The 24,597-nt window shown below is 37.4% G+C and overlaps 1 protein-coding gene and 1 pseudogene across 1 annotated transcript; one reads left to right on the top strand and one right to left on the bottom strand.

Annotated features, from left to right (window-relative positions):
- Nucleotides 1-15,691: 15,691 nt before the first annotated feature.
- On the bottom strand, nt 15,692-15,763 carry LOC121978932 (annotated as a pseudogene).
- A 1,093-nt stretch (nt 15,764-16,856) lies between these two features.
- Nucleotides 16,857-17,555, top strand: LOC121978305. The gene has a single exon (XM_042530668.1). The coding sequence runs from the start codon at nt 16,857-16,859 to the stop codon at nt 17,553-17,555; it is 699 nt and encodes a 232-aa protein (XP_042386602.1).
- The last annotated feature ends 7,042 nt before the right edge of the window (nt 17,556-24,597 follow it).

Genomic DNA, 24,597 nt, shown 5'->3' with positions numbered 1-24,597 from the left:
TGAAGGCAGTATATAGAACAGTTCCATCTAATTAACGTAGATCCATAAACAACACAATACTATAATTTATCCATTAATAGAGCCAAATAAACAAATACAAATGACAGCCTCCTCACTTGGAACCTGATTATGAGACTTAAAGATAGAGGAAGCCTAATAAGTATCAGTCTGAAGGACATGAATAAAGAAAGCATCGCTAAGCAGGAAGGAGTTGGTCTCTACTTCTTATTTCAAAAACTACACACTTGTCTAAAACCTAATATCACCATGCATGAAGCTGTGCTGCAACTTAGACAGCAAAATGGCAGTGCTCAAAATGAATTTTGGGACGTGGCAACTTCTTAATTAAGAAGTCTACAACTATCCTATTTACGCTTGAATGGGAGTCATCTAGCACAGTCACTGCTAAATTAGAGTATTTTATTATAGTAAAAAATAATTATGTTGACTTCAGGCTTCTATTAGTAAAAGGTAATTATATTAACTTAAGTTTTTTTTAAATCTATTTTTAGATTATATGAAAGGAGGTAAATCATGAAGTCAACTTAAACCAACCACTAAATAATTAAAGATAAATTAGAGTGTTCTACTTTCAACATTGAATGTGTCCACTTTAGTTAATTTGTGTTTGCAACAATGTATGGGGTTGTTTATGTTGGAAAATTGATTTTGAACCAATAGACTTTCGGAAATAATTCAAATGGGTTTTGTCCGATAAATCTAAAAATTTGAATCTACAATTAGAGTTGATAATTTTAAAATATTTAAAATTTCAAAATTAATTTTGGATGAATGAGAAATTAATTATTAAAGTGAACTCAAATAAAGTCCATGATGGAAAAATGTTAGTCCCGTGCGAGTTAGAGAGGAGGTAATTAACTTTGACCGCTTCGATTCGATTTTTTGTGCTCGTCTACAGTTAGTTATTATGCAGCGGAAATAAAACACTACAAAACAAAAGAGAATACACAAAGACAAATTGATTTTACTTGGTTTATCACCTCCCAAGGTGACTACATCCAAAACCTAGTCCTAGCGTATATCACCACTAATCTTCTCCTTCTCGGATACCTTCTAGAGACAGAAAAGCCTCTTACAACATATTTTTTACAACAAACACAAGCAATACAACCAAATACAAAGATATAAATGAAATCAAAGTAAAATAAACTTTACAAGTGAAAACTTTGTTTTGGATGCATCTTTATCATTTTGGATTGCCTCTTGATGGTAGAACATATAGCAACACTTTGTCTCCAACCTCTCAAGAACTAGCATCTTCAATTTCCTTTGAAACCCTATTTTAAATGTTGTTGTTTGAGCTAATTTTCATCTACCAATCGATTGCTAGATTTCATCAATCGACTGTCATGTCGGATACGACTATTTAAATCTATAGAACAACAATGTCCATGTAGTTTTACTGTTATTAGTTGATTGTTGAACGATAGCAATCGACTAGTAACCTCCTGTCAAATCGAACAAGAATGATCCATTTCACAACATTCTGTTCATTGCTACAGTGCTAGTAATAAATTACTTGAACTCAGCAACCGATTGCTACTATAGCAACAAACCCTAAACTTGGTACAGTAGCAAACCCTAATCATCGTAGTAAACTTTAATTTTTGGGGTCTACTATTTGCAACGAACTCTAGCTAATGTAGCAACACTAGTTATTGTAGTAGTAACCCTAATTATAGTAGTAAACACCTCAAACTCCAATTTTGGAGTTTAGAGTTCATCGATTGATTGATTCATCCAATCAATAGACTACTACTCATGTTTCAATCTTACCAAGGCTAAATTCTCATCTTTCCAGGTATTCGGTTGACCTCAACCTATTAGGACTTCCTTTTGTAATATACCAAAACTATAGCTAAGAATTTAAAATAATTAAAGGTTGATATAGTTAAATTATTTCAAGGAAAATAAATATATTTTAGTGGATAATATATTAGGAAATAAGTTTATATGAATTTATGAAATTTATTGAAATTTTTGTGGATTTTAAAGGAACCGTTTTAGGTTTCTAATATTATAAATGGGTAAGAAAAAGTCTATTTGAAATTTGATGTGTGTAGATATTATGATCGTTTATGCATGTTTTAATGCACATTCACTTGCTTTATTTGTATATATTCTTCGCACGATCATTTCTCCCATTGTTTATTTAGTAATAATTACTCTTTTATCGGAGATCTGCTCTTTGTTTGGTTTTGTGTTGATAGGGATAACTCTTGGAGCGAAAACGACGATTGTCGACGCATCGGAGCAAAAGAAGCAAGTTTGACACCGGTCGTGTAACCCTGCACAACTGTGTGGCCATTCCCGAGAGAGAGCAGCACACGACCATGCGACCTTGCACGACCGTGCCTCACGACCAGAGACAAAGGATGACATGGCCGTGCGGATCTCGCACGGCCGTGCCACTCTACCCAAAGAAGGAGAGGAGCTGGCCGTGCGGATCTCGCACGGTCGTGGCACGGGTCATGCGACACCCGTGCCCTAGCCTATAAAAGGGCTCTTAACCCTTCCCCTTTGGGAGAGAGACGGAAAAAGGGAGATACACCTTGCTGTTGTTCCATGTCGTCCTGAACCTCTGTTCGATGATCTGAGATCACCTCCATCACCGCATCAACTCCAGAAGCAAAGGATTGGAACCGAAGATCACTCGACGTCATTGAATAAGCATCTCTATTCCCTCTCTCTTCTTGCCTGGGGATTGAATGTTAAATTATACTATGTCTTTGGGTTTTTCTCCTATGTCTATGGAGTAGATTCTTTGTTTTAGGATCAGGGAGTAGTTGTGGATGAGTTATGATGTAAGATTCATGCTTATGCTTTCACTCTTTGAATGATTTCGCTTGTCTTGTTTCAATTTGATATGCATGAGACTTATTTGCCATGTCGTATTAATTAATTGTGTTGGGATTGCTAATTTTGTAAAGAGAGGATCTTAGATTGTATACCCAAGGGGCCCTAGTGACAGGTGTAAGGAACTATAGCGTTAAATACGTCGAAAAGCGCAGCGAAAAAATAAGTTCCTATCCAGAAGATCCATGCAAAAGGAAACCATATACTAAGTACTAATTTTCTACATGAGTAAGTTATACCTTTGTTGCGTGCCCTTCGCAATCCCGACAGCAACGTTTCTTTAGGATGTAGATCTCAGCACGATCAACACGTCTGCGCCTCTATGGTATCCACATGAACACATTCTCCGTCCATCTCATGAACTCACGAAATGGAGAAAGAAACAACCAAAGGTTGTGCTAGCAACCTCTTGTGGAAGTTTTGGCCAAGAGTGGAAGAAGGAAGAAGAGCAAAAGCCAAGAAGAGCACACCCACCCAAAAGGTCACTTCATCTATATAAGGTGACTTCACAAAAGGGTTACTTTACCAAATAGGTTACTTCACCAAAAAGGTTACTTTACCAAAAAGGTTACTTCACTTAAAGGTTACTTTTACAAATGACTTTTTGTATTCATCCAATGAATACAAAATATTTTTTTCTCTTGATCTTCCATTTGATTAATGATATATTAATCTCTATTAATATTCATTAATCTTAATGGGTTGGATTTATAATATTGGATTAAACATTAACTCAATAAGCCATTAACCCAATAAACCAATGAGTCTAACCCATTACTCAATAAGTCTAATCCGAATTCACTCGAGTCTAACTCAATGTGTATAATTCGAATTAAACTGAACCCCATAATCCATCTCCAAATCAACATGTTCTTTATGTGTGACTCAATAGGCTCTCATAACATTGGCAATGTATCTAAAACCATTTTAGAAACATAAGCAATGAGTGGCATCTATCAATGCATCATTGCTACTCAAGTGAAGAGAATGTCAAGATCCGACCTAACCTTTCTGTGTCTATTATCTTGTATGACTCAATCCTTTTATCCTTGATATCTAGATTGATCAATGAGGTATAGAACGTGTCATCCTCTTATCAATCTTTGTGTTTCTTGATCTCTAAGTAGACACACTCAATCAAATAAGCTCAATATCGTATATTTACTCATTTGAGCATGGCCATGCATTCTTTTGTCCTACTAATCAAGGGGCCCACAGATATCGCTTCCGTCATATGGAAGGGATAGATCTCATCTACATCACTCACATCCCTCCACATAATTCATTGCATACCCAGTGATCGACTTTATTGTCCACCTTGTTACAGGTGACGTTTACCGATACCAAAGTACACAACTCCTTTTGTAGGGAACTGTAGTGACTTCAGGTCTAAGGACTATTCAAACCAATAGCCACATGAGAATGTTGTAATGTATACTAAAAGCCTAGCTTTTGTAAATATTTATTTTGAAATAAAAAATCACATTGGTAAAAAATATCTACATTTATGTTAAGTGTAGTTATTCAATTAATTTATATCATAGATAACATGGTGTGTGGTGTCACACACAGAAGATCATGTTATCAGTTCTTTATAAATTATAAACAGTTGCTCACGACTAAGATGGAAAGGAACAAACCGTCGGTAAAGTCGTAGTGTGATTAGGGATTAGTTTATCTTGACTAATAAATTACACTAGTATACTCTAAGTGTATTGAGTAGGACCATTTTAGGTAAGTTCTTTTTATACTGACTTGATAAAAGAACTAGACCTTAGTTATTATGGAAGTGTGTGCTCTTAATCCTAATATAATAACAAACTATATATTTAGTATTTATTTCTTTGACTTATCAATGGGTGAGATTTAGCTCGATAAATCAATAAGCCCGATAAGTTGGGAAATGATATTACTTATAGTGTGTGTTGTTGATTATAGAAGGAAACTGTGTCCTAGTAATCTAGGTTGAGAATGACCCCAAGAGGAGCTCATAAGGATTGTCATGTTAAACCCTGCAGGTGGACTTAGTCCGACATGACGATGAGGTTGAGTGGTACTAGTCTTGGACTAAGATATTAATTAAGTGAGTTGTTAGTAACTCATTTAATTAGTGGGCATTCGACATCTTAAACACAGGGAGACTAACACACTCATAATAAGAAGGAGCCCAAAATGTAATTTGGGATTGGTGCAGTAGTTTAATAATAATTCTTTAGTGGTATGAATTATTATTGATGAAGTTGAGTTGTGTGTTCGGGGCGAACACGGGAAGCTTAATTTCATCGTAGACTAAAACCAATTCCTCCTCTCGGTCCCTATCGTAGCCTCTTGTATATAGAGATTTATACCCACCACATACCCACTTCTTACCCAACCCAAGGGGGCCGACCAAGCTAGGGTCGACCAAGACCAAGTGGTTGAGCCAAGTTGGTGGCCGGCCAATGCTTGGAATCCAAACATGATGTGGCCGGTCACATTACATTAAAAGGGATTTTATTTATAAATTTTTCTTATGTGGATTCCATGATTTTAAAAGAGAGTTTAAAATTTAAATCTTTCCTTTTATACCTTTCTACAAAAGATTAAGAAAAGATTTGAAATCTTTCCTTATTTGTAGATTGAAAGGTAGATTTTAATTTTAAGAAAACTTTCCTTTTTTAACTATGTTCATGATTTAAAAGAGAGTTTAAAAATTAAATATTTCTTTTATAAGTTTCTACAAAAGATTAAGAAAAGATTTGATATATTTCCTTATTTGTAGATTGAAAGGAGATTTTAATTTTTAGAGATAACTTTCCTTTTTGGAAATCATCCACATGTTTAAAAGAAAGATTTTAATTTATAAAATTTCCTTTTTACAAACCACCATGAAGGGAAAAATTATTGGAGAAATTTTTTATAAATTTCTGGAAACAAATTAGGAAGTTTTAATTCTTGTGTTAATTAAAACTCTCCTTGTTTTAGAGATTAAAGTGGCCGGCCATTATAATTAAGAAAAAGATTTTAATTTTAATTAATTAAATTTTACCTTTTCATGGCAAAAGAATTAAGGAAGTTTTTATTTAAATTTTCTTATTTGCCAAGACCAAGGATTATAAAAGAGGGGGTAGAGGTGCCTTCATGGTAACGACTCTATTCTTTTTCTTCCTCTCTTTTCCTCGGTGTGGCAGGCCGTAAAGGTTCTCCCTCTCCTCTTCTCTTCTTCTTTAGTGGCCGGTTTCATCCCCTCTTGGAGCTCTTGTTGGTGGCTGGTTCTAGCTAGGAGAAGAAGGAGAGAAAGGAGGCTTTGTTTCTTGCATCCCTTGGAGCTTGGTGGTGATGGCCGAAATTCTACATCCTTGGAGGAGTCTTGGTTTGGCCGAAACTTGCAAGGAGGAAGAAGAAGGACTTGGGTGGTTCTCATCTCGGTAGATCGTTGCCCACACAACGTCCGGGATAAGAAGAGGAATACGATAGAAGGTCAAGAGGTCATTGCATACAAAGGAAGGTATAACTAGTAATTATTTTCCGCATCATACTAGTTTTTCTTTTGTATGAATTCCAAACACAAGAGTCATTAGATCTAGTTTTTCGAATTAGTAATTCGTGTTTGTGTTTTTCTTTATTTTTCAAATTTGTGATTCGATTGTTCTTTTTGGTTAAACCTAGAGTTATATAAGGAAATTAAATATTAGCTTTCCTTAAAAGACTTTGTCTAGGAAGTGGTGGTTGCTCCCATATTCAAGAAGGCCTTGTGCCTCGCCATGTTTAACTTGGAAGCTAATTTTGGAAATTAATATTTAATGAAATTTATAACGTAGGTGGATTTGAATCAATAGTGTTAAGTTCCGCTTGTGATTCAAATCTAAACCATTAAGAATAGATAAGTTAAATTTGAAATCAATGATGTTAAGTTCCGTCTGCGATTCCTAATTTAACTTCTAAAGAACACAATAGGTTATTTAGGAAATGTTCGACACTTGTACAAAATTTTTGTATAGTGGAACCGGTACGATCTTCCTAGGACTAACCAACAGAGAATGTTTATGACACTCATATAACGATCCATGAAACATTCTCATGGCGGGTCATTCAGTATATATTCTCTAATATATACCCATGTGTCAACCTTATATCTCATATGCATGACTTGTGAGATTAAATCATTTGTTGACCTACATGCTAGTCTCAACGCATTAATATTGTCCTTGCATATTAATGCTTGACTAGGAATAGTTAAGAGTAGTGTTCCATGTATATCTACAATATCTCACTATCAATTCAACCAATTGATATGTTATAGATAAGAACCTACTACCCAAGGACATTATTTTACTTATTCAATTGGCACTGAACTGAAATAAATATAATAATCAACTTTGTCTTTTATTAATAATGATATATGATACAAAATGAGCCTTTTACAATCATCTCATAATTGGTACTAGGGCTAATACTAACAATCTCCCACTAGTACTAGTGTCAATCACTAAGATATCGAATACCCATTGACCTAGTGTGACCATCATGTTTCCTCCGTGCCAAAGCCTTGGTCAAAGGATTTGCAATGTTAGCATCGGTCGGGACTCTACATATCCTCACATCTCTTTTTTCGATGATCACTTAAATGAGATAGAATCGCCATAGTATATGTTTGGATCTCTGATGAGAGCGAGGTTCCTTAGCCTGTACAATAGCCCCATTATTATCACAATAGAGGTCTATTGGGTTCGCTATACTAGGAACAATACCAAGCTCTATGATGAACTTCTTGATCTAAACAACCTCCTTTGCTGCAGCTGAAGCAGCAATGTACTCGACCTCTGTTGTAGAATCAGCTATTGTGTCCTGCTTTGAACTCTTCCAACTCACAGCACTACTATTTAAGCAAAACACATACCTTGACTATGATTTGTAATCATCCTTGTCAGTTTGGAAGCTAGCATCGGTGTAACCCTTTACAACAAGCTCTTCACTGCCTCCAAAGATCAAGAAGTAATCTTGAGTCCTTCTCAAGTACTTAAGAATATTTTTGACTGCTGTCCATTGACCTTCACCTGGATCTGATTGGTATCTGCTCGTCATGCTTAAAGCATACGAGACATCTGGGCGAGTACAAAGCATAACATACATGATAGACCCTATAGAAGATGCATAAGGAATCTGATCCATACGATCCCTTTCTTTATTAGAAGAGGGGCATTGAGTCTTCGAAAGACTCACACCATATGACATCGGCAAGAATCCTTTCTTGGAATTCTCCATAGCAAAACGTTTAAACACCTTGTCAATATATGTACTCTGGCTTAGGCCAAGCAATCTTTTAGATCTATCTCTATAGATCTTAAGGCCTAAAATGTAGGATGTTTCACCTAAGTCTTTCATTGAAAAATAATTTCCAAGACAAGTCTTCACTGACTGAAGAGTAGGGATATCATTTCCAATGAGAAGTATGTCATCTACATACAATATGAGAAAGATGACTATGCTTCCACTAACCTTCTTGTAGACACAAGGTTCATCTTCATTCTTAATGAAACCAAACGTTTTGATTGCATCATCGAATCGAAGATTTCAGCTTCTAGAAGCTTGCTTTAATCCATAAATGGATCTTTGTAGCTTACAAACCTTTCCAACATTCTTTGGATCTATAAAACCCTCAGGTTGTGTCATGTACACATCCTCGAGTAGATTTCTGTTAAGAAATACAGTTTTGACATCCATCTGCCAGATCTCGTAATCATAGTAAGCTGCAATAGCAAGTAAAATCCGAATAGACTTAAGCATCGCAACTGGTGAAAAAGTTTCATCATAGTCTATACCATGAATTTGCTTGAAAATTTTAGCTACCAATCTACCTTTATAGGTATGCATATGCTCATCCATGTCAGTTTTCACTTTGAAGACCTACTTACACCCAATGGGTTTAATCCTTTCAGGTGAATCAACCAAAGTCCATACTTGGTTACTATACATGGATTCCATTTCAGATCTCATGGCCTCTAGCCACATCTCAGAATCTGGGCCCTGTACAATTTTCTGATAAGACATAGGCTCATTGAGACCAACTAGCACTATATCACCGTTGTCAGACAAGAGAAAAGAATATCTCTCAGGTTGATGACGGGCCCTATCAGATCTGCGTAGAGCTTATGCTACTTGAACAGGTTGTTGCTCCACAATTTCTTATGGTGTAACAAAATCATGATCCACAATATCTTGTGGTACCTATTCAGTTTCCATTAAGGCTTCGGTGCTAGTTTATGTATCTTGAATTTCTTCAAGATCGACTTGACTCCCACTAGCTTTTTCTAGAAATGAATTCCATTTCTAGAAAGACACCAGTTCTGGCAATAAACACTTTACCTTGTGTGAGATTATAGAAGTAATATCCCTTTGTTTCCTTGGGATATCCTACAAAGTAGCACTTTTTTGATTTGGGTCCTAGTTTATCTGAGACTTGCCATCGAACGTAAGCCTCACAACTCCAAATCTTCATGAAAGACATCTTGGGACTCTTCCTAGTCCATATTGTATATAGTGTCTTTATGACAACCTTAGATGGAACGCGGTTAAGTGTGAAAGCGGTTGTCTTTAGAGCATATCCCCAGAAGGAAGTAGGAAGTTTTGTTTGACTCATCATCGAATGTACCATATCTAATAAAGTATGATTTCTCCTTTCTGATACACCATTCCATTGTGGTGTGCCAGGTGGAGTAAGTTGAGATATGATCCCACACTCAACGAGATGGTCATGAAATTCTTGGCTAAGGTATTCCCCACCTCGATCTGATCGAAGTATCTTAATACACTTACCAAGTTAGTTTTATACTTCATTCTTGAATTCTTTGAACGTTTTAAAGGATTCTAACTTGTGTCTCATCAGATACACGTAGCCATATCTACTAATATCATCAGTGAAAGTAATAAAGTAATGATAGCCTCTTCTAGCTGCTATCTTGAAAGGACCGCATACATCAGTATGTATGAGTCCTAACAAGCCATTAGCTCTTTCGCTATGTCCACTAAATGGAGTTTTTGTCATCTTGCCTTGAAGACAAGATTCACATACTTCATATGATTCAAAATCAAATGAGTCCAAAAGTCCATCCTTATGGAGTTGGGATATGCGACTCTCATTTATGTGACCTAAGTGACAATGCCAGAGATATGTTTGGTTCAAATTATTAGACTTGAACCGTTTGGTATTTATGTTATAGATAGGATTGTCAAAGTCTAGAACATAGAGTCCATTCACGAGATGTGCACTACAATAGAACATTTCATTGAAATAAATGGAACAAGATTTGTCCTTTATTACAAATGAGAATCCTTGCTTGTCCAAACAAGAAACAACGATGATGTTCTTAGTTAAGGCATGCACATAACATCACTCTTCAAGTTCTAAAACAAGCCCAGTGGGCAAAGATAAGGAATATGTTCCTATAGCTATAGCAGCAACTCTTGCACCATTGCCTACTCGTAGGTCCACTTCGCCCTTTGTCAAAGATATACTATTTCTCAGCCCCTACACATTAGTACAAATGTGAGATGCACACCCGATATCTAATACCCATGAAGAAGAAATAGATAGATTGACTTCTATAACATTTATACCTGAGGCAGAAGTCTCACTTTTCTTCCGTTTTACTTCCTCTAGGTACAACTTGTAGTTCCGCTTCCAGTGTCCTTTTTCACCACAGTGGAAGCAGGTTCCTTCCTTAGCTACCCCACCTTTAGGTTTCAGTGTATGAGTCTTGCCTTTGCCTTTGGCTTGGGTTTTACCCTTACCTTTAGGCTTCCACTTGCCTTTTCCCTTTGGCACCATTAAAATGGTACTAGGCTTTATCTTCTTAAGGTTGAGTTCAGCAGTTCTTAACATGATCAACATCTCAGGCAATGCCTTGTCAATTTCATTCATGTTATAATTCATGACAAATTGACTATAGCTTTCAGGCAATGATTGCAAAATAAGGTCAGTGGCTAATTCTTGGCCTAGTGGAAATCCCAATCATTGTAGGTTCTCCACATACCCGATCATTTTGAGCACATAAGGCCCTACGGGGCTTCCTTCTTGCATTCTGCATTGAAATAAAGCCTTGGAGATCTCAAATCTCTCATGCCTTGCTTGTCCTTGATATAGTTATCTAAGATGTTCAACCATATCATAAGCATCCATATTCTCATATTGCTTCTGAAGCTTAGAGTTCATGGTGGCGAGCATAAGGCATGGTACATCTAATACATCATCATGTTGCTTCTTATAAGCATCCTTATCAGCTCTAGTAGCAGTTGTGGGGGGTGCTTCAGGAATGAGCTGCTCTAGGATGTACAATTTTTTTTCTTGTTTGAGAACTATTCTAAGGTTTCTATACCAGTTCAGGAAGTTAGCTCCATTGAGCTTGTCCTTATCAAGGACAGATCGCAGAAAGAGAGTATTTGACGTATTTGATAACATGGTGATCTACAACAATAAAATGTAGAAATAAGTATCATATTTTGATCATTTAACTAGGACTTTAATTAAATGATTCTTCCACTAAATTGTAAAGCTTTGGTAGAAGCAAGTCATGGATGTGGTTTTACCCACACCACCAACTTCAAATCCAATTGTATAATATTCATGTGGGACAAGATCCATATTATACCTCATCTTGAGTTAGCTTTGGCTAATCACCCAAGACTTAGTATAACTTAGGTAGGCAACGTGTACCAATTGGACAAGATCCATATTATACCTTTTCTTGAGCTAGCTTTGGCTAATCGCCCAAGATTTGTATAACTTAGGTAGACAACATTTACCAATTACATCCTATGTAACTCTTGTATCATTAGGTGAACAAGACTACTTGTTCATTTCCCCATCTTATGAAATCCACATTATAACACATCTTGAGTTAGCTTTGGCTAATCGCCCAAGACTAGTATAATTGAATTACATTGTATGGGATATGCCTCTAAGTTCTCAACTTAGTTAAGTCACACCCAAAGTTCAATAGTCGGACATCATTATTGTCCTATCGTACTCTACCAAGATAAAACGAGTCACTTTGCTTTGGAAAACCTTACTACAAATGATCGAGGTAGTAGTGAGTATCGAACTTTGGTAGGCATATTTAAAAAGACCTAATCATGATTAAACTACACATGCATCGCATACAAAATTAGCATATCATGGCATACATCTCATATATGCATAAAATAAACGTGACATGGTTATGACCCCATTTTTTATAATCTTCTCAAGCCAATGAGAAGATTGTAAGGTCAACCTAGGTCAAAGCATCTTCTTCAAGTGTTTCCTCGGTCGTCATGTGTTGTTGTCCTCCTCCCTTTTCACCGTCGTCCAGTAGACTTGTTCTTCTCTAATTTATACATTACAAAACCTAAAGAAACCTCGAGTTACATTCGAGGGTAGTCTAAATTTACAACAGGAGTGAAAGAGGAGAGGTACGACACGTAGGCCGTATTATGAATTACAACACACATCCAATCACATCGGGGTAAAGGGTCATAACCATGCACCATGTCACATATCATTCACAATATTTTATGACATAAAATCTACTATGATTTAAACAAAGACTTATGAGTCGCAACGCCACGACGGTCCCGCTAGCCAGTTAGCGGGTGGGTTCAAGGAGGCAGCGCCCCTTGCGAGGTGAGGGGGTAGCACCCCCAGAGTTGGATACTCATTGTATGAGTTGCTGCCATGCCCGAGACCCCACTACCCACAAAACTTTAGTCGAGACCATTGGCCTAAATCTTACTCATAATCATCTAAATCATAGTAAAATCTCATGCATTTCTATATCGCATATCAAAATCTAGTACAACTTAGTATATGCCTTTGCAAGTGGCTCTGATACCACTGTAAGGAACTATAGCACTAAACACGTCAAAAAGCACAGAGGAAAAATAAGTTCCTATCCAGAAGATCCATGCAAAAGGAAACCATATACTAAGTACTAATTTTCTACATGAGAAAGTTATACCTTTGTTGCGTGCCCTTCGCAATCCCGACAGCAACGTTTCTTTAGGATGTAGATCTCAGCGCGATCAACACGTCTGTGCCTCTATGGTATCCACATGAACACGTTCTCCGTCCATCTCACAAACTCACGAAATGGATAAAGAAACAACCAAAGGTTGTGCTAGCAACCTCTTGTGGAAGTTTTGGCCAAGAGTGGAAGAAGAAAGAAGAGCAAAAGCCAAGAAGAGCACACCCACCCAAAAGGTCACTTCATCTATATAAGGTGACGTCACAAAAGGGTTACTTTACCAAATAGGTTATTTCACCAAAAAGGTTACTTCACCTAAATGTTACTTTTACAAATGACTTTTTGTATTCATCCAATGAATACAAAATATTTTTGTCTCTTGATCTTCCTTTTGATTAATAATATATTAATCTCTATTAATATTTATTAATCTTAATGGATTGGATTTAGAATATTGGATTAACCATTAACCCAATAAGCCATTAACGTAATAAGTCATTAACCCAATAAACCAATGAGTCTAACCCATTACTCAATAAGTCTAATCCGAATTCACTCGAGTCTAACTCAATGTGTATAATTCGAATTAAACTTAACCCCATAATCCATCTCCAAATCAACATATTCTTTATGTATGACCCAATAGGCTCTCGTAACGTTGGCAATGTATCTAAAACCTTTTTAGAAATATAAGTAATGAGTTGCATCTAGCAATGCATCATTGCTACCCAAGTGACGAGAATGTCGAGATCTGACCTAACCTTTCCGTGTCTATTATCTTGTATGACTCAATCCTTCTATCCTTGATATCTAGATTGATCAATGAGACATAGAATGTGTCATCCTCTTATAAATCTTTGTGTTTCTTGATCTCTAAGTAGACACACTCAATCAAATAAGCTCAATATCGCATATTGACTCATTTGAGCATGTCCATGCATTCTTGTGTCCTACTAATCAAGGGGCCCACAAATATCGCTTTCGTCATATGGAAGGGATAGATCCCATCTACATCACTTACATCCCTCCGCATAATTCATTGCATACCCAGTGATCGACTTTATTGTCCACCTTGTTACAAGTGACGTTTACCGATACCAAAGTACACAACTCCTTATGTAGGGAACTGTAGTGACTTCAGGTCTAAGGACTATTCATACCAATAGTCATATGAGAATGTTTATGACACTCATATTACGATCCATGAAGCATTCTCATGGCTGGTCATTCAGTATATATTCTCTAATATATACCCATGTGTCAACCTGATATCTCATATCCATGACTTGTGAGATTGAATCATCTGTTGACCTACATGCTAGTCTCAACGCATTAATATTGTCCTTGCATATTAATTCTTGACTAGGAATAGTTAAGAGTAGTGTTCCATGTATATCTACAATATCTCACTATCAATTCAACCAATTGATATGTTGTAGATACGAACCTACTAACCAAGGACATTATTATACTTATTCAATTGACATTGAATTGAAATAAATATAATAACCAACTTTGCCTTTTATTAATAATGATATATGATATAAAATGAGTCTTTTATAATCATCTCATAATTGGTAATAGGGCTAATACTAACAACAGGGGTAACCCGTTCACGGACTTCTAGGATACTCCCTCGAAAGGAGAGGTAATTCCTCCACAAGGAAGTATGAAACCAAACCAAACCCCTATCTCTATCCTTAATGATACCGACCAGGTTTGCATTCTTGTGATCTACCGAGGCGCCCTAGTGACAAGGGTTAATCATAACAGGATTTTACAATGATCTTCTCTGTTTAGTGCTTAGGGGTAGTAGCTATAACTTCCGACGAGTACATGTTGATTGACAATGAGGAAAGGATTGAACATGATGCATTAGTTACCACCACAACGAAACTGAACTCCTAAAGCTCTTCCCTAACCAAGTAAAACTCTCTTTCTCTTGCCAGTTCTCACATATACTTCCCAAGTTCTTTTCTTCTCAAAAAATAATTCACTTACAACCATCGGGAGTTTAGCTAATTCTATGTGAACAATCACTAATGCTTATAACCAATCCTTGTGGGATCAATAATCTTTTATTACTGACGACGTATCCGTGCACTTGTGGAAGCATAATAAGTTTTTGACACCATTGTCGAGGACTGCTCTTATAACATTAGTGATAATCATATTGGATTAGACTATACCTTATTTTTTTTATTTCACTCTACTTTCTACATTTTTATAAAAAAATATATACATATATATATTTTAACTCTTTCTTTTATTCTGCACTTGGATTATTCAATATTCTTTTATATATACTTGTGCATGCGAAGAGCTAATCTTTCAAGAAAACTTCTGTCGTTTGATCCAGAAATTGATAGAACTTTCCTGAGGAGAAGAAACTTGCAAAAACTCCAAGCAGAACAAGAAACTTCAGAAATGGCTGACAAGCTTTTGAAGGACTATGCAACACCTTATGCACAAGGGCTTTGGTCTAGCATTACCCGACCACCAATTGAAGCTAACAATTTTGAAATCAAGCCTGCAGTGATCCACATGGTTCAGAAAAATCAATTTGGAGGAGGATCGCACGATGATCCAAATCATCACTTGGAGCTTTTCAATGAGATCTGTAGTAATATGAAAGTGAACGGGGTCCCTCCAGAAACAGTAAGGCTACTTCTTTTTGGATTTTCCCTGAAAGACAGAGCCAAGTAGTGGCTTAATTCTTTACCAGCAAACAATATTACATCTTGGGAACAGTGTGAGTAGAAATTTCTAGACAAATTTTACCCGGCAAGTAAAACTGCACACATGAGGAATTTAATTGCAAGCTTTAAACATGCAGACTCAGAATCGTTATTCAAAGCATGGGACAGATTCAAGAGTATGCTGAGATAGTGCCCCCATCATGGCCTCGAGAAGTGGTTGGTGCTACACTCGCTCTACAATGGAATCAATTATCACACGAAAGTATCCCTTGATTCTACAGCAGGAGGGGCGTTGATGAACAAGAGTTTTGATGAAGCTGAAGACATAATAGAGAATGTGGCCCAGAACCATCATCAGTGGGCAACCGAAAGATCTGGAGGTTCCTTTTCTGGGAATCCAATAAAAGCATCAAGAAAATTTGATGTAGATGCAGTCACGCTCATGTCTGCAAGGCTGATGCTCTGACCAAGAAGCTTGAGACCATGGGGAACAACATAGCCAATGCAATAGTGTGTGTATGCGAAACTTGTGGAAATTCGGATCATGCTCAAGATACTTGCCCCCTCGGGCCAATACAAGCATAAATACATCAACTTGAATGATGTGATGCGATAGTCGATTATAACCAAATGCAAAACAATCCCTACTCTAACACATACAACTCTGGGTGGAGGAACCACCCAAAATTTTCTTATCGGGGAAATCAAGATCAAGAACTAGTAAAGCCAAGCTACCAACCTGGGCAACAAAACCACCAATCTGGACCATAGACTTATCAGCAACAGCAACCTTCACAACTGTCCAGAATTGAAAAGATGCTTGAAGAAGCTCGCTTGGAGCAAAAAGAGATGAAGAATGAAATCAAGCAATTGAATCAAAGAATGGAGAATTCTGAAAAGCATCAAAAGATGCAAGATAGCCAAATCGCTTAGATAGCCCAGTCCTTTTCAAGAGCACCGGGAGCATTTCCGGGAAAGCCCAACATAAACCCGGTGGAACATTACAACCACATTGAGCTGAGGAGCGGGCGGACTTTGGGAGATCCCCAAATGGGTGCTCAGAAAGGAATTGATTCAGAAGAAGAGCTATCTCCTCTCATGCCTACTTTAGTCCAGAACAAGGATAGGGAGGAAATTACCAAGAAGGTTGGATGGACCCTTCCGCTTCCCCCCACAAAATCAGACGATTCCTTTCCCTCAAAAGCTAATAACATCCCAAAAAGATGAAGAGTTCCACCGATTCCTAAAGAAGATTAAAGAAATCTGCATTGAAGTACCTCTAAAAGACACACTACACCAAATGCCAAAGTTCGCCAAATTTTTAAAAGGTATTATTTCTAACAGACGACAGAAGAGTGACTTCGAGACTGTAGCATTGACGGAGAAGTGCAACACTCTTCTTACGGCAGACACTCCCCCGAAGCTTCAGGATCCAGGAAGTTTTTCTATACCATGTAAGATTGGCTCTGAGCTCATACACAAGGCTTTCTGCGACTTGGGAGCGAGTGTTAGCCTACTTCCATACTCGTTATGCAAGAAACTAGGACTCCAGAACATCAAACTTACTACTATAGCACTACAATTGGCTAACCATTCACGTAGACACCCAATGAGTATAGTGGAAGATGTGCCAGTAGAGATAGGTGGATGTATCGTTCCCGCAGATTTTGTTGTCCTGGATATGGAGGAGGATCCCAAGATTCCAATCATCCTAGGAAGACTATTCCTTTCCACCGCTGGAGCCCTCATCGATGTGAAACGTCATAATTTATCCTTGGAGATCGATAAAGAAAGGTTAGAATTCAATTTATCTGATTCTCCTAATTACATCTCTTCTTTTCAGGAAAATGCCAGCAAGTCAAATGTACACAAAGCTGAGGAATGCAGTTTCCATGGAAGGCCGCTGGACATGATGCATGATTCGGCAAAACTTGAGAGGTCACCCCCAACAAGCAATAAAAAGTATATTTGTCCTGCACGAGTGAAACTGAAGGCGTAAACTGGAGTACTAACCTTAGGAGGAGAGCCATGCTTCCATGGGTTTAGTACACATTAACTGATATGTGGTCGAACTAAAGACCTAAAATAAGTGCTTCTTGGGAGGCAACCAAAGAGTTTCGTTTCAATTCGTTATCCATCTGTCGTTCTAGTTTAGTTCAATCAAGTATTTTTATTCTTGGATCTTTATTTTTAGGGTGTGCATTAGCCTCCATGAACTGGCCGTGATCGTTTCATGGGTGTGGGGGCGTCGGAGGGGTTAAAAAGGAGGAGAGCGAGACACTACGTGCGTAAAGGAGTCGGCTATGTGACGTCACACGGCAGTGCGAAGCTGACAGAGGAGGAAAGGTCACAGGTCGTATGAACCCACACGACCGTGTGGCCTTTGTAGAGGAGGAACAATACACGGTCGTGCGGATCTAGCATGATTGTGCAAAGCTACCCGAGGAGAAGAGTGCACGCGTCGTATCGATTGACACAACCATGTGATCTGGGCCGAGAGGAGGAAAGAAGGGGTCGTGACAATAGGCACGGCCGTGCGGTGACCCCATCAACCAGGTCGTGTCTTTAAAACACGGTCGTGCCCTACCCATGTGCGCCGCCAACCACTCTAAATAACCCTACTTCCCATCTCTTTCTCTCCAATAAACCTTTTCTTTCCCACTACACCTCATCAACCTTCATTACCTACATCTAAAACACATCTTTACTGAGATCTAGATATAGATCTAAGTTTTCTTCAAGCCCCAAATCCGAAAAGAGAAGAGCAATTCCCCTATCCTTCTTCTCTCTCCTCCTCTATCTTCAAGATCCACATCCACCCACAAGAACGTCCTCAAATTCGCCTTGCATATCATGTCTCAAATCCTTAAGAGACTCCGACGAGGAAGCAGTGGAGCTGGTGAAGGAGATGCACCGGGAGGAGACAAAGGCAAGCAAAATGCTTCTTCATTCAAAGGCAAAGGTAAAAGGGTGGCACACGACGAAGGTAACGACAACGAATTTAATATTATTTTTAGAAATTAAGAACATAAAGCTAGATATGATATTCTTGTTGCTATGAAAATTGTCTGCACTAGATATATGGATCCAACCACCATGGATATGATAGGGATTAGAGATGACGTGGATTGGATGATTAACTCCTTTGATTGGTATGACATAATGTACACACGTCTACCGACTTACCCCCGCCTAGTCCTAGAATTTTTAAGTTCAATTGATGTTAAATTTTCTTCTGAGGATGTCTACATCGGGGCCATAACTTTTAGGTTGATGAACAAAGAAATTCGGTAGGCGTTTAGTGATTTTAATATTTATTTTGGTTTACCTACTGGAGGTGCTCGTGGATTTGATGGTATTATAGACTAGAATGGATTTTGGGCTTCAATCATGGAATCAAAGAACCCTAATGAACCCTCTAGAGCAAAGGCATCATGCATGCAAAACCCTACTTTTAGATACCTTCACCATGTGATGAGCAAAACAATCTTTGGTCGAGGTGAGAGTGATGGGGTGGTTCGGAAGGTGGAGCTTTATTCTCTTTGGGCGATGCTAAACAAAGTTAACTTTGATTCTGGGTTTCATTTCTTACAAAACTTGTTAAGAGCAGGTAAAACATCTTTGGGGATGATAGTGTTTGGTGGTTTAATGACCCAAATAGCAATAAATTTGGGTTATGAGCATAATGGTCTGGAGTGTTGGTTGGTCCTAGGAAGATCGTACTGGTTCCACTGTACAAAAATTTTGTACAAGTGTCGAATCTTTCCTAAACAACCTATTGTGTTCTTTAGAAGTTAAATTAGGAATCGCAAACGGAACTTAACATTATTGATTCCAAATTTAACTTATCTGTTCTTAATGGTTTAGACTTGGATCGCAAGCGGAACTTAACACTATTGATCCAAATCAACCTATATTACAAATTCAATTAAATATCTATTTCGAAAATTGGTTCCCAGGACAAACATGGCGAGGCACATGACCTTCTTGGGTATGGGAGCATCCACCACTTCCTCGACAAAACCTTTTAACGAAATTAAATATTTAATTTCCTAAAATAATATTAGGTTTAACCAAAAAGAACAATCGAATCATAAATTCAAAAAATAAAAAAACACAAACACGAATTACAAATTCGAAAAACTAGAATCTAATGCCTCTTGTGTTTGGAATTCTTATAAAGAAAAATAACTAGCATGATACGGAAAATAATTACTAGTTATACATTTTCTTTGTATGCTAATAACCTCGAGATCTTCTGTCGTATTCCTGGCCTCGCCTTGGATGTCGTGTGGGCAACGATCCTCCAAGATGAACACCACCCAAAAGTCTTCTTCCTCCTTCTCTAAAATCCGGCCACCACCACAAGAGAACAAAAGAGAGCAAGGGGAAAAAGAGAGGGAGAGGGCCGACCACAAGAGGAAGCACTAACTTGAGAATAAGAATTGATAAATCATGAGGCCTCTCCTCCCCTTCTTTTATATTACTTGCCCAAGGAAAATAATCAATGATTTTTTACAAAAATTAAAATCATCCGCTTGTTTTTCCTTTTCCCTTGTAATTTTTCCTTTTCTTTCCTCTTGATTGATTCAATCATCAATCATGGATTGATTGGCCGGCCCCTTGCTTGGGGTGGACGGCCACATCATCAAGGAGAAAAATAATTTTTATAAAATTTTATAAAAGAAGAAATCCTCTTATAAAATTTTACAAGCTCTCTTTCCTATTGTGGAAGTTAAAATAGGAAAGTTTTAAAAATTTAAAACCAAGTTTTAAAATTTAAAACTTCTCTTCCAAAATTTCCTTTTTTAACATGGTTACAAAAATAGAAAGTTTCAAATTTAAAACTTATCTTCCTTTTTTCTAAAAACCATGAGGATGGTTAAAAAAGGAAAATTTTCAAACTTTTAAACTTTCTTTTAAACCATGTGACCTAATTCAAATAAGGAAAGTTTTTAATTTTAAAATCTTTCTTTTAAAACTTGTAGATTTCTACAAAGAGAATATTTTAAAAATTTAAAACACCCCTCCTATTTGAATTTATTGTGGCCGGCCCCCTCTTTGCTTGGACACCAAGCAAAGGGCCGACCCCTTTGAGAAGGAATTGGCCTTTCATGAGTAGACTTGAGGCATTAATGAGGCTACGACAGGGACCTAGAGGAGAAATTGGTTTTGGCATTCCGATGAGCTTGAGTATCCCGTGTTCGCCCCGAACACATAACTCAAGTTCATTAACAATAACTCATTCCACTAGAGAGTTATTATTGCACTACCGCACCAATTCCAAATTACATTATGAGCTCCTTCTTATCATGAGTGTGTTAGTCTCCCTGTGTTTAAGATATTGAATGCCCATTAATTTAATTGAGTTACTGACAACTCACTTTAATTAATGTCTTAGTCCAAGAGTAAGACCACTCAACCTTATCGTCATGTCGGACTAAGTCCACCTGCAGGGTTTAACATTACAATCCTTATGAGCTCCTCTTCGGGACATTCTCAACCTAGATTACTAGGATACAGTTTCCTTCTATAATCAACAACACACACTATAAGTAATATCATTTCCCAACTTATCAGGCCTATTGATTTATCGAGCTAAATCTCACCCTTTGATAAGTTAAAGAAATAAATACTAAATATATGTGCTTGTTATTATATTAGGATTAAGAGCACACACTTCCATAATAACTAAGGTCTTGTTCTTTTATTAAGTCAATATAAAAAGAACTTACCTTAAATGGTCTTACTCAATACACTCAGAGTGTACTAGTGTAATTTATTAGTTAAGATAAACTAATACTTAATTACACTACGACTATTCCAACGGTTTGTTCCTTTCCATCTTAGTCGTGAGCAACTGTTTATAATTTATAAAGAACTGATAATATGATCTTCTGTGTGTGACAGCACACACCATGTTATCTGCAATATAAATTAATTGAACAACTACACTTAGCAAATAAATGTAGACATTTGACCAATATGATTCTTTTATTTCAAAAATAAATGTTTACAAAAGCTAGGCTTTTAATATACACTCTAACAATCTCCCACTTATACTAAAAAACTAAGCTGCCATATCTGTTGCCATATATCTAATTCCCATCCCCTCCACATGTCGATCAAAAGCTTTCGCTGGAAGGGCCTTAGTGAAAGGATATGCCAGGTTATCTGCTGATGCAATCTTAGCGACGACAACTTCTCCTCGCTTGACGATGTCTCGTATCAGGTGGTACTTGCGCTCTATATGCTTACTCGCCTTATGAGCTCGTGGTTCCTTCAAGTTTTCAATTGCACCGCTATTATCACAATAAATTGTGATGATTTTGGCCAAACCAGAAATCATGTCTAAATCCATCATGAAGTTTCTGAACCATTCATCTTTTATGGTTGCCTCAGAGGCTCCCACATACTCAGCTTGCATGGCGGAGTCCGAAAAGCATCTATGCTCAACACTCTTCCATTGTTATGACTTCACTTCTAAAGTAAACACAAAACCCCGAGGTCGACTTACTATTGTCCCTCTGGAATTCTAAAATCCATGTAACCTACAAGGATCAAATCTTTTACCTTGTAAACTAACATATAATCTCTTGTGCCTCTAAGGTACTTTAATATATGCTTTACGACAGTCTAGTGTCCCAGTCCTGGGTTACTTCGATATCTGCTAACTATGCCCTGGGCAAAACCGATATTCGGTCTCGTGAACAACATAGCATACATTAGGCTTCCGATAGCCGAAGCATAAGGAACTGCCTTCATGTCCTTTTATCTCCTTTGACATCTCTTTAGATAAAGCTACTCCATGCTGAAATGGTAAGAAACCTTTCTTGGAGTTTTACATGCTAAACGAGCTAGAATAGTACGAAGCTCGGGATAAGCACAATAATCTTTTCTTGTGATCATTTTGATCCCGAGAATATGTGCGCATTCTCCCATGTCTTTCATATCAAATTGCTTGGACAACCATACCCTTACTTCTGACAATACTTTGATATCGTTTTCAACTATCAAAAATGTTATCTACGTATAGTACAAGAAATACCACCACGTTTCCATCATACTTTTTGTACACAAGACTCATCCGATTATTAAATAAATCCATACGATTGGATTACTTCATTAAACCGGATGTTCCAAGACCTTGAAGCTTTGCTTTAGTCCGTAAGAAGACTAATTGAGCTTACATACTAGATGCTCTTTGCCCTTTGCAATGAACCCCTCTGGTTTCTTTATATGGATGTTTTCTTCAAGACTTCCATTAAGGAAAGCTATCTTGATATCAACTTGCCAAATCTCATAATCCATATAAGTAGCAATAGATAAAAGAATCTGGATAGACTAAAGCATGGCTACTGGTAAAAGGTTTCCCTTTTTTCAATAAGCCTTGCTTTGAAAGTTTAAACCTTCCCGTCTGTCCCTCTTTTTCTATTGTAGACTTATTTTCACCCAATGGCTTTTACACCATTTGGTGGTTCTATAAACTCCCAGATTCTTTTAGAATACCTAGATTCTAAATCTGTATTCATTGCTCTTCGCCAAGATGCTGCACCTTTATCTTGAAGTGCTTCGTCATATGTCCGGGGATCAGGTTCATGTTCACTAGGGATCAAGTCCGAAGACTCCCAAAACATGAATCTTTCAGGTTGCCTAACAACCCTCCCACTATGACGAGACACTGTCTGTAATTGTGTATCATTTATGATATGTGTTACAGTTTCTTGTGATATTTCACCTTGTACAGTTGGTACTAGATTAGATGTGTCCTCTATTATTTTCTTAAGAATAAATTTACTTATGAGCTTGTGGTTCATTACATGGTCCTCTTCTAAAAATCAGTCATTGATGCTAACAATGACCTTCTGATTTTTAGAACTATAAACCTCCTTTCATTTCTCTAGGATAACGCACAAACAAGTGAACTCCTATTCCAACTTATCAGTGTCTCCCTTCAGCACATGTGCTGGACTACCCCAAATATGAATATGCTTTTAGACTAGGCTTACGCCTATTCTACAATTCTATGGGAGTAGAGGGTTCTGACTTAGAATGTACTATGCTCACTTCCATTTTCAGTGTATATCCTCAAAATGAATATGGTAATTCTGAATAACTCATTATTGACCTAATTATTTCCATAAGAGTCCTATACTTTCTTACTACACCATTCTGTTGGGGTGTACCAGGTGAATTAGTTGGGATTGAACCCCGACTTCTGATAAGTGATTACTATACTCTCCCAAGAGGTACTTGCCACTACGATCTCAGCGTAGTGTCTTGATACTTTTACCTTGATGTTACTCCACATCAGCCTAATACTCTTTGAACTTATCAAAGCACTTAGACTTGCGGCGCATTAAGTAAATGTACCCGTATTTTGAATAGTTATCTATAAAATAGATGAAATATTCGAAACCACCTCTTTCCTGGATAGTCATAGATCCACACAAATCAGAATGAACCAATTCCAACACATCTTTGGCTCTATACCCCTTAGACTTAAAAGCATCTTGGTTATTATTCCTTCCAAGTAAGACTCGCAGGTTGGAAAAGTTTCCACTACCAATGAACCCAAAAGTTCATTGACTATTATCCTTTGAATCCTACTTAAGTTAATATAACCTAGCCTTAGATGCCAAAGATATGATTGGTTCATTTATGAAGGTTGCTTTCTCTTATTAGAGTTAGAAGATGTGTTATTAATTTCTAAGTTGTTGCATCGTGGAAGTTATCAATTGCCAACCAACGTACCAAAACAGATGACTTGCCTCTTTTTCTTGATAACAACTTTGTTATCTGATATGGGTTAGGTTTAGTAGGTCCCCAGAGAAAAGGGAAAAGAAAAAAGATAGCAGAATTAAGCAATGTAAATATCAGCCGGGATATCGGGCTTAAGAAAATATAGGCTAATATTGTCCGGGACAACATGCTTAAGGAAACATAGGCAAATATCGGGCGAGGTAACACGCTTAAAAAAATATAGGTCAACACCGGCCGGGATAATACCTTAAAGAAAAGATAGGCCAACACCGGCCGGG

Source organism: Zingiber officinale, chromosome 4B (assembly GCF_018446385.1).
Source record: "Zingiber officinale cultivar Zhangliang chromosome 4B, Zo_v1.1, whole genome shotgun sequence".
Taxonomy (NCBI): Eukaryota; Viridiplantae; Streptophyta; class Magnoliopsida; order Zingiberales; family Zingiberaceae; genus Zingiber; species Zingiber officinale.
Note: the sequence above shows the minus strand (reverse complement) of the source record. Positions and strands in the feature narration are given on the sequence as shown.

Excerpts from the sequence above, each read along its gene's own strand:
- LOC121978305 (XM_042530668.1), top strand. The coding sequence starts at position 16,857 with ATGCCAAAGTTCGCCAAATTTTTAAAAGGTATTATTTCTAACAGACGA.